General features: G+C 32.4%; 1 protein-coding gene across 1 annotated transcript; it reads left to right on the forward strand.

The window, feature by feature from the left end:
• On the forward strand, positions 1 to 13320 carry ppp1r14d (protein phosphatase 1 regulatory inhibitor subunit 14D). Its single transcript, XM_016474162.1, has 4 exons — positions 1 to 417; positions 10120 to 10200; positions 10330 to 10362; positions 12485 to 13320. The coding sequence occupies exons 1-4, from the start codon at positions 244 to 246 to the stop codon at positions 12551 to 12553; spliced, it is 357 nt and encodes a 118-aa protein (XP_016329648.1). The 5' UTR covers positions 1 to 243; the 3' UTR covers positions 12554 to 13320.

Genomic DNA, 13320 nt, shown 5'->3' on the forward strand with positions numbered 1-13320 from the left:
TAGTAGAGCGCAGACAGAAAACAGGCACTAAAGGAGGCTGTCGGACAGAAACACCACGAACATGAGTCAGAAACACACTGCAGTATAAAGAGACACACACTGAGGAGCAAACAGCAGAAGGACGGCGACTGAACTGTATTGTATTGGAATCTGTGAGACAGACAGACAGACAGACAGACAGACAGAGAGAGAGAGACAGCCGTCTCTTGGACTTTTCCCCATCTGTGTGAGGTTGTGGCAGGCATGGCGTCGGAGCCGGGCACCCAGTCCAGAGTGATGTTTCAGACCAAAGAGGAGGAGCCTGCTCAACGCAAACTGGGCAAACTGACGGTCAAATACAACCGCAAAGACCTCCAGAGGAGGCTGGACATCGAGGAGTGGATCGACGGACAGCTGCACCTGCTGTACGACTGTGAGGTAAGACAGATCCAGAGAGACAGACGCTCTGAGCCTCATTACAGCACGTTCAGACTGAAGTAAACAATGCACAAAAATAATCATGTACAGACGGCGACTTTGTGCATGTTTCACCTAAAACTCCTCCTTCAATGAGTCACTACACTCTTAAAAATAAAGGTGCTTCAAAAGGTTCTTCAAGCGATGCCATAGATACCATTCAGCCAAAGGTTCTTTAAAGAACCGTCTCTTTCTTACCTTTTTGTAATCTGAAGAACCTTCTTTCGCCCCAAAGAAGCTTTTGTGAAACAGAAAGCTTCTTCAGATGTTAAAGATTCTTTATGAAACCATTTAGACAAAAAGGTTCTTCTATGGCATCGTGAAGCACCTTTATTTTTAAGAGTGTAGTTGTCATCCTATGAAATAAATATGGAGCAGCTCAGATCATTTGAGGAGAAATTAGGTCACATTGAGAGCCTCTGACTTTTAATTGCAATTTATTTGAGCAACGTTGTTGAGATCTCTTTTGGAAACTCACACGTGTGAGATTACTGGAGTCCTTTTCTCAGGAAAAACATCTGAGAAGCAGGAGATGCTAGTAATTGCTCTATTGAATCTCATTACTGTCTAGGAGGAACAATTGAGGGAAGTTGGCTGAAGTTTTCCTAGAGGAAATACATCATTTTACCATGGTACCACCACAGTATGCACTAAATGTGATCATGTCTTGTTTGAACATATCAGTCATTTTGAATCGAGAGTGAAATCAAGGAGGCACATTACAAGAAAATTTTACGGCTTAAAGCTTCAGGAATGTGTTGAAATCTTCCTGCTACATTTATTCATTTAGCAGATGCTTGAATCCAAAGCAAATTACAAATGAGGACATCACAAGCACTAGTTTTTCTGGATCTATGTGAGCAGTGCTGAATGTCTCAGTGCCTTTATATGAACCTCCACCGCTTACATCTGACATGATGTCAATTTCCACAGAAAAACATTTCATCTCCGTCCTCAGACTGAAAAAACAAGCAAAAGTCATGTCTACACTTACAACAGACGTCACTGATAAATGTATACATAAGAAATTGACATTATATATGTGAACATATAGCTAATATACAGAGAGAGAGAGAGAGAGAGTTGGTTTTATATATTGTATTATTACAACTAAAAACTACTATATAGATACAAAACTGAATATATAACTGTAAATCATGAATATAGAGGTAAATCGAAATATATAGTTATGTTTGAATATATAAATATAAAATGTGAATATATATATAGTTCTAATTCCGACTATATAATTGTAAATCAGTAAATTTATAAATCTTGAGAACATAAAGTCATAATGCTAAATATTTAAATGTAAATAGCTATATATATGTTTAAATCCTGTATATATATGTGTATATATATATATATATATATATAAATCCTGAATACATAAATGCAAATATGAATATATATCGTCTACATCACAATATAAATATATCTTTATTATCAGGCATGTCAACAGACAGATGTTCTTATTGATTTTTAATGAAAACAGTATGCCTATACAGCCTGTATACATGTATCAATGCAGATATCATATATATTAATGTAAGTGCATATCACTTATCTAAATGACATACTCACAATTTACATTTATGTATTCAGACTTATAACTATATTCAGATTCATATATTCACAATATATGTATCCACAGCAACTGTCATCTTGACTAAACATAAAAAAAAGATGCAAAAAAGCTTTTACAGATCAACTAACGCAATTTTTGCACAGAGCAATTAAGATAAGTGTCCAGTGTAAGTGCATTACTGGTTATTTTAACCAGCTGAGGGACGAGGGTAGACTGTAGGCCTATGTGCAGTGACGTCACAGATGCCGCTCATGTAGGTTAAGTTCTGTTGAACCAAGGACATTCCTTAAAGCGCACACAGATCCAGACTCTAATCACTGACGTCATGATTAACCGGTGATGACGAGTCACGGACATCTGGAGACGCGCAACATCTGCCGCTTTACATCAGAGAGACTGTATCCGCGCGGCGTGCTGCCATGGCAACAGGATTCTGGTTGGTTCAGCATGAAGGGATGTGCATGACATTTACTCGAATGCGCTGAGGATACAGTGACATTAGAGGAGAGAAGGTGATGATATTTGAACAGATCTAGTTGTTTTCCCTCCACATTCCCTCTCCGAGACACACCGAGACACGAGACGAAGGTTCTTCCGCCCACATGTGCTGATTATAACCCACAGCCCGATGACTGACAGCTGCTCTAATGCCAATCTCGCCCAACACAAGACACGCAACAAACACCTGCAATCTGCAATCGTTAACCAAGCCTGTTTATGCATGCATCTTTAAGGTCAAGACACGTTCACAGTAAGAATGATAACTGTAACGAAAACTATACTATAAATAGCATCCACTTTAGTCGGACACACGATAACGTTCTGTTTATCGTTCTGAAAGTGATTCCAATCAGTGTTATTTTAGTATCATTGAGACATTATAGATTTATTTTTTAACATTTTGAATTAATATTTTTGTTTTTATTTTAATTTTACTTAACAGTTTTAATCATTTTGCTGTTTTTTTTTGTTGTCATTTCTATTACTATTTCACACACACACACACACACACACACACACACACACACACACACACACACACACACACACACAAACGAAATAATACTGGAAAATAAATAAATACTGAAATAATAAAATGGAAAATGGGTATCTGATATCCCCTTTAAACTCTAGTTACATTTATCTTTATAGTTATCATACTTGGTGTGAATGGGCATTTAGATTAAACCAGATCAAACCTGAGTGTATTATTGCACTTTGTGGAAAACAAAAAAAAGTAACAGCATTTCTAATGCAGCAAAGTGAGATTTTTGGTTATAGAAATAAAACTTTGTCTAATACAGATAATAGTACTTTTAGGACTAATTTACATTAATGCATCTGCATCTTTTATCAAAAAATTTACATTTATTTTTATTGCATTCATGCTATCAGTTTATGCATTCTCTGTAAATCGAACTTATGACCTTGGCGTTGTAAACACCATGCTCTACTTTTAGATCTGCAGGAACTAACTGATGTGTTACTCAATGATAACTGAACCTACAGCCTTTCAGTTACCATCTTAACCCACCAGTCTACACCACCCTGATAACATGAGAAATGTGCTTTTATGATATGATATCTTGCATATGACAGACGTAAACTGGTGTAAAGCTGTCTTGTATTATACCATAAAAATACAAGCAGTTTCTATAGCTCAAGAAATAGAGCATGATGTGAGCAAGGCAATGCATGAATCGATAAAAAAAAAAGTAAGTCGCTTCAGATAAAAGTGTCTTCCAAATGCATAAATGTAAGATACAGTATCAAGGAACAAGGATTCATTTCTCATCGCTTCAGTATCAGAAATTAGAGATTTCCAATGCATTTTTACGTTTATTTGGGTATATTTCTTGTAATAAAAAACAAAACAAAAACACACAGTGTCATGCGACTGCATTGAAAATCTCAAGTGAACCAATCAATTAAAACAAATTCTTAATACTATTAAGTCTGAAATTAATATAATTCAACATCAAATACAGATAGAGCTGTAAATAAAGCACGATATCAAACACTGATATCTTATATTTTATATACATCACTGATTATTCAGCTCTCTACTGTTTACTGTAACTCTTTGGAGAGTTGAGTGTTTTGTTAATATTTTTTTGTCATCAACATTCACTTCAGCGTAGCTCCACTTTCAACAACACTCACCTCAGAAATAGCGAGTTACAGATCACTAAACCCATCACCAGACAGGACTAGAATAGAAGCGAATATATCAAATGTTAGATAACAGATTATATGAACAGAGGTAATCACCTCTGCCTCAACATTTGAAATATCCAGCTGTCTTAGCAGTCATGGTTAATGTCTGACCCTGACCTGTCACTATTAAACACAAGCACTCAAGGACATGTGGGACATTCAAGCATTCAGCGGTTCAGATCTTTCAGCATGATGAGTGTGTGAGAGAGAAAGTGTTGAATGTAGTGGCAGATGTCCAGCATCTGTGTGTTTACTCTACTGTAGCCGTCAGATGACACAGCAGAGACACTGAATGATTCCTGATAAACACACATATACAGAAGCACTGCTTTATCATACACATATCTTTCTTTTCTAGGATTTCTTTTTTCAGGTGATTTAAATGGAGCAGGCTTTGAGGAGAAGATATCTGTTTTGTCCTAAATACATACAAAAGCAGCTCTATTTAAAGGGCACGCGTTCACGTTTACTGTGGTACTCTTGTGCATTTCACTGATATAATCCATCTGTAGATATACACTTAAAGCTAGACACCCCAGGTGAATGGTCTAAAAATTTTAACTAATTGACATCACCATACTTTTCCAGTTGATTGATTACATTAAGAGTTGCAAACATTTTTGTATTACAAGTTTTCTGATGTTATATTTAAAGATGCAAACGAGGCATTACCTAATTAAATATAGACTAATTTCCAGAAATAATTCTGAACATTGGATAAAGTCAAGTTCAAAATTCTAGCTTCATTTTGTTGACATATTAGAGCTAAAAATTTTTATAGAGAGGATTTTGGATATCTCTTTTTATCACCCCATAAATAAAAAAATACTGTCGACAGCCAGAAAAAAATTAATTTACCATGTTTTTAGTAATAAAATGTTGTATAAAACCAGGTGAATGATATATGAACAAACCCCTCAGTAAAAACCTTCAGAATATAGATAGGAATAAAACTCTAAATTTTGGTGTATGTAAGTGCTGCTGAAGTGGAGAAAAAACTCATTTTGCGAAAACAGCCTTTAAAAATATGTGTTTTAACTGAAACCTACAGACACAAATCGAGAAAGTGCAGAAATAAAATCAGGTGAATGATATATAAAGAAATCCCTCAGTAAAAATCTTCAGAATATAGATAGGAATAACACTCTAAAATTTGGTGTATGTAAGTGCTGCTGAAGTGGAGATAAATCTCTTTAAATATATGTTATTATAATAGAAATCTATAGACGCAAATAGATAAGAAAATAGAAAGTACAATAAAATAAACACTTAAATGTGTATTTTGGATGCATTCTTTCCACTAGTCTGAAAAAATATGTTATGCATAGCCAAATTGCCCCAAATTTCAAAATTGACCAGTGGATGAAAAATGTTTTGCCTGTAGTGCTTTGTCTTAAGATAGTATTATTCATAAGACTATAGTGGAATATTATATACTCCTCATATCAGTGTATTAGCTTCTGTTTTTTTTTTTTAAGCACCAGAATATACTGCACATGGTTTTCTAAAATTGAGCTCTCTGTGGTTTGGGAGTGGCGTTTTGGCGATGATGATGAATATTTGATGGGCCAGCGGAAGGGTTTCACTCTGGGTTCTCTGACACTTCCGTGTGGAAGCCTGTAACAGTGCGGCCCCTGTGTCAACAGCTGCATTATTCATGAGCATTTCTAATTTATGCGTGAACTCATTGGATCCTGCAGTTACTCTGCCCAACCCTGACTTCAAATCATGCGTTTTTGGTTTTTATTAAGTTTAAAGAAACTATTTCAAAGAATGAATGAGTTGTTCGCAGTGGGTTGCTCTGTGTTCTGAGCAGTTGCTTGAGTGTCGCTATGTGGCTGCTAGGTGTATTCTTACTGTCTGGTGTGCAAATACACATGATTGCATGTCTGGAACACAAACACTACAGGATGACACACACACACACACACACACACACACACACACACGTATACTTAGCTATCTAAATGGGAACATTTCATAGACTATTGTTTTTATATACAGATAGTTATACAATTTTTAACCTAAACCTACCCCTACCCCTCACAGGAAACTTTCTGCATTTTTACAATTTAAAAAAAAACTTTGTTTACTTTATTTTTATACCAGTTTTACAAATGAGGACATCTCCAAATGGAGGTTTTTGGCGATTTTGCCAGGTTTTGTACAAATTTTTAATATAATAAATATTTAAGGCAGCAACTGAACTTAAAGCATGACACTACAGGCAAAACCTGTTTTTTATGCACTGGTCAATATTGAGATTTTGGAGATTTTGAAACTTAAGTGTATTGCACGTTATCTATTTGCGGCATAGATTTCAATTTAAATACATATATTTAAAGATTTTTATCTCCACTTCAACAGCTTTTACATACACCAAAATTTGTATTCTATAAATCTATATTCTGAAGGTTTTTACTGAGGTGTTTGTTCATATAATATAATATAATATTTTATCATTGCATTTTATATATTTGAATGTTTTAATTATAATACATATTTTTAAAGGCTGTTTTCTCAAAATGAGTTTTTTCTCCACTTCAGCAGCACTCACATACACCAAAATGTAGAGTTTTATTTCTATTTATATTCTGAAGGTTTTTACTGAGGGGTTTGTTCATATATCATTTGCCTATAATTTTATACAATATTTTATTCCTAAAAACATGGTGATTTTTCCCACTTTTGACAGTATTTTCTGATTTATGCAGTGATAAAAGAACATATTCAAAATCCACTCAGTAAAAATCTAATATGTCAAAAAAAATGAAAATATTTTTGAACCTGGCTTTATCCAGTGTTCAGATTTCTGTATGCAAAATAGTGTATTTTTAATAAGATAATGCCTTGTAATACTTGTAATGCACAAAAAGTTTGCAATTCTTGATGTAATCATTTAGCAACTATGGTGATATATATGGTGACATTTGAAGTGTAGTGTTTTGCCTTAAGTTTTTAACCTGAAGTAGGTGGGATTTTGTTTTACAGTGATCATTGTTTTGTTTTTTTAAGGATGCTCTTGTATTTGTGCTGACATTCTGTGGGGTCAAAGGTCCACTGCATCAGTGCTACTGGAGAACGCTTCCACATTATGTGAATGTATGTTGCAGAATTTGTGTTTTGATGGCTGTGAGCCTGAGGCAGGAAACCCAGAAGGAAGATCAGATTAGTAATGGATCCACATTAGGGAACCAGCGCCGCCTGACATCTGTGAAATCTCATTCAGACACAACACACGCTAACTGAGACCGAAATATGGCCTTCTTTAGTGTGACTGTTGTACAGTTATTACCGTGTAGAGGAATAATTCACCTGATCATTGACTCACACTTATGTTGTTCCAAACCTGCATGACTTTTAGTCAGAATGTTCACGCTGGCTCTTTTCTATATGAAAGCAGACAGAGATCAGGAGCTGTCACACTGTAAAAAGGACAAAAAGACCATAAAAGATGCATTCATGATGCTAAACATCTCCAAAAAATAAAGTCAGGTTTGGAATAACTCGAGGTTGAGTTGAGTTTTTTTTTTTTTCAGTATGCATTAACATTTTAAATTATCTTTTTATATTTTTAATTTTAATTTAAGTTTTAGTAATTTTGTTAAGTACTTTTGTCATTTTTTGTCAATAAAAACACACTTGTGTAATTTTTAATGTGTCTATTTAGCTTTATATTTCCGTTTTAGTTTAGCATTAGTATTTCAGTCTGTTTTATTTCAGGTGGTTGTCAAGAAACTTTTCTAATTTTAAGTTTATGTTTTTATCTAATATTTTTATTTCAGCTTTATTAATATAATTAGTGTATGTAATAATATTTGAATTGGCTTTTAGTTTTTATATATTTTCAGATTTTTATATATATTTTTTTATATTTATATGTTTTTTTTTTATATTAGTTTAAGTTTTAGTAATTTTATCATGTGCTTGTGTCAAGGCAAGGCGAATTTTATTTATAGAGCACAAGTTTAACACAACCGTAGTTGATTCAAAGTGCTTTAGTTTACAATAAAAATAAATCAAAAATTACAAAAAATTGTTTAAAGAAATTGTAATTTTTATTAGTTTTTTTATATATTTCTATTTAGCTCTGATTTGTTTTTATTTCAGTGTTAATTTTAGTAATTTTAATACTTCAACTTATATTATTTAAATTAATTGTCAAGGCAACATTACAAATTTTAATTTAAGGTGAACTTTTTTTTCATGTAATGTCTTATTATTAAGCTTTATTACTATATTAATGTATGTAACAATATTCTGAATTAGTTTAATTTTTATATTAGTTTTCTATTAATCTTAGTTAAATTTTTAGTAATTTTGTTATTAGTTTTTAATATTTCTATTTAGCTTTAATTTTATTTTATTTCAGTTTTACTTTTAGTAATAGCACATCAACTTATTTTATTTCAGTTATTGTCAACAAACATTTATAAGTTTATGTTTTTCATCTAATATTTTTATTTTATTTTATTTCAGCTTTATTTCAATTAATGAAAATTATTTTTAATAGTTTTAGTTTTAGGTAACAATTTCAACACTGCTTTTAGGACATTCAAAATGACTTCTAACTGGACACCATGTAGCATATTGCCTATAAACAACATAATATGCAACAAGTTGTGATGTGTGAATAAAATACAAGAATTACTACAGCGGTATAAACGGAGCCTAATAGAAGCAGCAGCTCTTTCCCTCACAGCTGTATAAACTCAACTGCCCCGCCGCGGGGTAATTAGCACCTGCTAACGCAGCAGTTTCTCTAAAGTTCTCCTCTAATATTCATGTGAGCAGCAATTAGTGTGGTGAGTTTAAAGCCAATGGTGTGGTTTCTAATGCGGCGTCACTCTGGGGGTCGTCATTTCTCTGATCTGTCTAATTTGAGATGCTTTTAAGAGCGGATGTCATTAAAACAGTCCAGCAGAAATGCTTTGAGCTTAAAACTCAAAGACTATAAGGTATAACCTGCCATATATGATTTCCTGCATAAATTATATTCACTAAGAAAAGTCTGTAAAAACATGGTCCAATGCACTGCGTTAATATGAAGGATTTTTAGTATTGAGTTTTTGCATGTGTTTTATCTATATCTTGAATTATGCATTGCATTGCTTAGTGTTTTAGGGTTGAAGAAAATGTGCATACATTTAATGAAAAATGTACTGGTCATTTTCTGCCAGGACATTATCCATTTTTCTACGGATTATTTTACTAACAGTGTTGCTTAATTATTTATAATAACACAGTGGATTTTCTGGTCAAAATATACTTCAAATATATGCTAAATATATGCTGTAAACTGTGAAGCTCAATGAAATAAATTTTTTAGCACATACATTTTCTGGACATTTTTCATATATTTTTGAAAAATATAATAAAAATTATTACAAATATATATATATTATTTTTTGCCATTTTTTGTATATTTTTGAAAATACATTTTAAAAATATATATTTTTAAAAACATGTTTATATTTTTTAAATATATTTTCAAAAATATATAAAAAATGGCAAAAACTAATATTGGTAGAAAATATATTCATGTAAATATATCTTGAAATATATTTTAGCAAATACATTTTTTAAATATATTTAAAAAAATTTTTTCAATAAATCATGCTGCATGCATTATAATAGCGTGTCTCTTACTGCCACTGCATTTCCAGCATCATTCATCAGCTAGACACATTGAGACTCATTGCGGTTTGCAGTTTGATTGCATCTCAACATCTCGACCAATAACTTTCATAATTATTAATAGATTTTTTTGTACTTAAAGGAGCGATTGCATTAAATGCACAGTGTCTCTCAGTTATGAGCATCTGCTGAAACAGCCACATTGATTGTCTGTGCTATAGGAGGACGAGATTCCTGACCTGGAGATCGACATTGATGAACTTCTAGAGCTGACAGATGAAGAGCAGAGATCTCGACTGCACGTACGTTCAGCTTCAGCTTCATCTGATGCATAGCAGTAAACATGGAAATGCATCAGTGTGACTGCATGCATCTACAACTTTATGACAAACATGTATAGATGCTGTAGCTGCTATTCTGTCTTTTAACAGGAGCTTTTGCAAGAATGTGGAAAGCCAAAGGAGGTAAGACAAAACTCAAAATCGCGTTCCTCGGGGCAGGATGCCATGCAATTAGAATTTTTGCACAAATTCATTTTGCATCTATAACGAGCGATGGGCAAGTAGCCTAATGTAACTTAAGTACTTTACTTATGGGTGTCATGTAATAACATATTTTGAATACGACTGATTTTGTATTTAAAGTGAATTTAATAAAAACATTGTAAGTTACTAATTATAACGCTTTGATTTTACAGAAAGTAAGCCAAAAACATTTACATAACATTATAATTGACTTAAATCTAGCACGAGTTTAAGCACTCTCAAAAACCCCTCCTGTTTGCCTGTAATCAATGAAGCTGACTACACTGTGAAATGAAGCTCTTAATTACATCGCACGCACATTTGCACTCTGATGTTTATGATTAGAGAATTTGCAATGAGATGAGAGTGCGAGCACTGAACAAACCAGCAGCGTTTCAGTGATGACTGATCTGAACGCTTCTGATTGGACATTGCACTCATAAGCTCAGCAGAATCGTCTGTGATTGGTTGAATGCGCAACTCTGCAAAAACGTGTAAAAAGAAGATATAGTGCAACATGAGCAGATATAAATGTAATGCCGTAATTTACGCTTTTCATTTCATTTTTCACTTTATTTGCGACAGTGTGAGAAACATAAAATAAGCATGATATGGTTGAAAACACTGAAAGGTTTTGATAGATTTGATAGTGGATAGTTTGCATGGTGCCTAAACACACTACTGCTCACAAACAGCGTTCATATGCACTTATTATAACAAATGAGTCATGCTTTATGTTATAGAGATTATGTAGAAAATCCCTCCAAAAATCAGATGCAGTGAAAAAATATTTAGGCCTAAATTTAAGATATATGTATTTTAATGGCATATAAAATGTCCACCCATTTGGATTAAATGATCTTAGTATTATTTGAATATTATTATAAGTATTAATATTTTAAATTAGTTTTATATTTTCTGTTTTTATATATATATATATATAATTTTAGTTTTAAGTTTGATAAAAAAAGTTAATTTCTATTTAGCTATAGTTTATATGTATAAGTTTTATTCATTTTACTTCAACTTAATTTTACTTAGTTGCCAAGGCAACGTTACTATTTTGTTTAATTTTGTTATCTAATATTTATATTTTATTTCAGCTTTATTATAGTATTAGTGAATGTATAAATATTTTCAATTGGCTTTTATGTTTTATATTTTCCGTTTTCTTTTTAGTCATTTTGTTATGTGCTTTTGACATTTTTATTAGTTTTTGTTTTTTGTAAATATTTATTGTATTTGAATATTATGAAGAAAATCCTCCTAAAAATCAGATGCACTGAAAAAAAAAAAAAAAATTAGGCCTACATTTAAGATTTATGAATTGCATATAATTTTTCTATCCATTTGGATTACACAACATAAACATAAACTAATAAACTTTAAATAAAATGTGATTCATATTTCATATATGCCAGTAATACAAAAATGATTTCCACACTTAATGCAAAAAAACATCATGTCATAGTTTCATTATTAAATATTTGAATTTTATATGATAAATGTATTTAATATTATATAACATTTTTAAAAAGCATTTATTCAAATAGCTTAGAATCAACATAAATCTGTTCATTGTGAAAAATTGCACTTATTCAGTTTAAAAGTATGAACATGGTTAAATATGCAGCAAGTCATTTTCAATTAAAATGAATGAAATTTATTGGAAATAAATTGGATTTATTGATGATAAATACATAAAACTGGTTATTGTGCATTTAAAACACATTAAAGTTTATTAGTACTATTACAGAAATATGACCGGGTTCATTTATGTATGACCTACAAATACACATCACATTAAGTTTATTAGTTTTTGTCATGTTAAAACTGTGTAATCCAAATATATGCAAATTTTATATGCAAATTTGGACTTAAAATGTATTGTAATTTTAACATAAAAGAAAGTGCAACTGTAAAATCCTTCAATAGATAAACTGTAAGTTACATTACCATAGATGGTTGCATAGACAGTTTTTCATAATAAATTAACCAAAACATTTTTTTAAACTTTATAACAGCACGCTAAACCTTAACCAAGATCTCTCTCTGACCACAGGACTTTATCAATGGTCTGCTCTACCGGATGAAGGGACTGCGTAAGATGTCAGGACCTCTGAAGAAATAGCATTAGGTCAAAGGCTGGATTTTTCAAGATAATGTGAACCACCCGGCTCCGCCCCCTGGCCCCGCCCACAACAACAAGCCCCGCCCACAAGTCCTCCTGTCTGTAGAGCGTTGAGTGTCTGTCTGTGGATGTTTCTATAATTCACCGCACACTTGGGTCAATGACTTCTAGAAACAGTGTTTTTGACCACTAATAATTCTGTACAGTTTCTCCAGCACTGCATATTAACTGTACTGCCTATTATTACTCAAACGAGATGTTGTTGTTTTTGTGTACATTTTGTTCCCTATTTATATATATATATATATTTTGTTCTGGCAAGTGTTGTATGTAATAATAAACAATTTCTTTTCAAGATTTTAGATGAAGAGCATAGATACAGTTCGTGATAATAAAATTAAGAATCCAGGATATCTTTCTTACATTCTGCCATTGTCTGATTTCAGTTCTGAAACGGAGATATTTACTGCATGACAATTAATACTGTGATATGAGCGCAGAATATTCTTGGTTTAATACTTAAGAGTCTCTGACAGAATAATTTGGTCCAAAATTAATTTTTATGGGTTCAGTCTTCTGCAAATAAATGGTAAAATATGCATTCATCATGATGCTTTTATATACTATAACATGTATGACACATGTTAGCATGAAATGCATAAATATGTCCAGTATTGCATTAATAAATGCAGTATTTCAGATGATGCACATGTATATCTGGTGAAGCCGAAGATGATCTGCATGAGGATAAATGAACCACAACTACG

Source organism: Sinocyclocheilus anshuiensis, unplaced genomic scaffold (assembly GCF_001515605.1).
Source record: "Sinocyclocheilus anshuiensis isolate Anshui unplaced genomic scaffold, SAMN03320099.WGS_v1.1 scaffold208, whole genome shotgun sequence".
Lineage (NCBI taxonomy): Eukaryota > Metazoa > Chordata > Actinopteri > Cypriniformes > Cyprinidae > Sinocyclocheilus > Sinocyclocheilus anshuiensis.

Bases quoted from the DNA above. Each gene is read 5' to 3' on its own strand.
- ppp1r14d (XM_016474162.1), top strand. From the start codon at position 244: ATGGCGTCGGAGCCGGGCACCCAGTCCAGAGTGATGTTTCAGACCAAA. The intron at 418-10,119 runs GTAAGACAGATC...TCTGTGCTATAG, and splicing joins ACCTGCTGTACGACTGTGAG to GAGGACGAGATTCCTGACCT. The intron at 10,363-12,484 runs GTAAGACAAAAC...CTCTGACCACAG, and splicing joins AATGTGGAAAGCCAAAGGAG to GACTTTATCAATGGTCTGCT.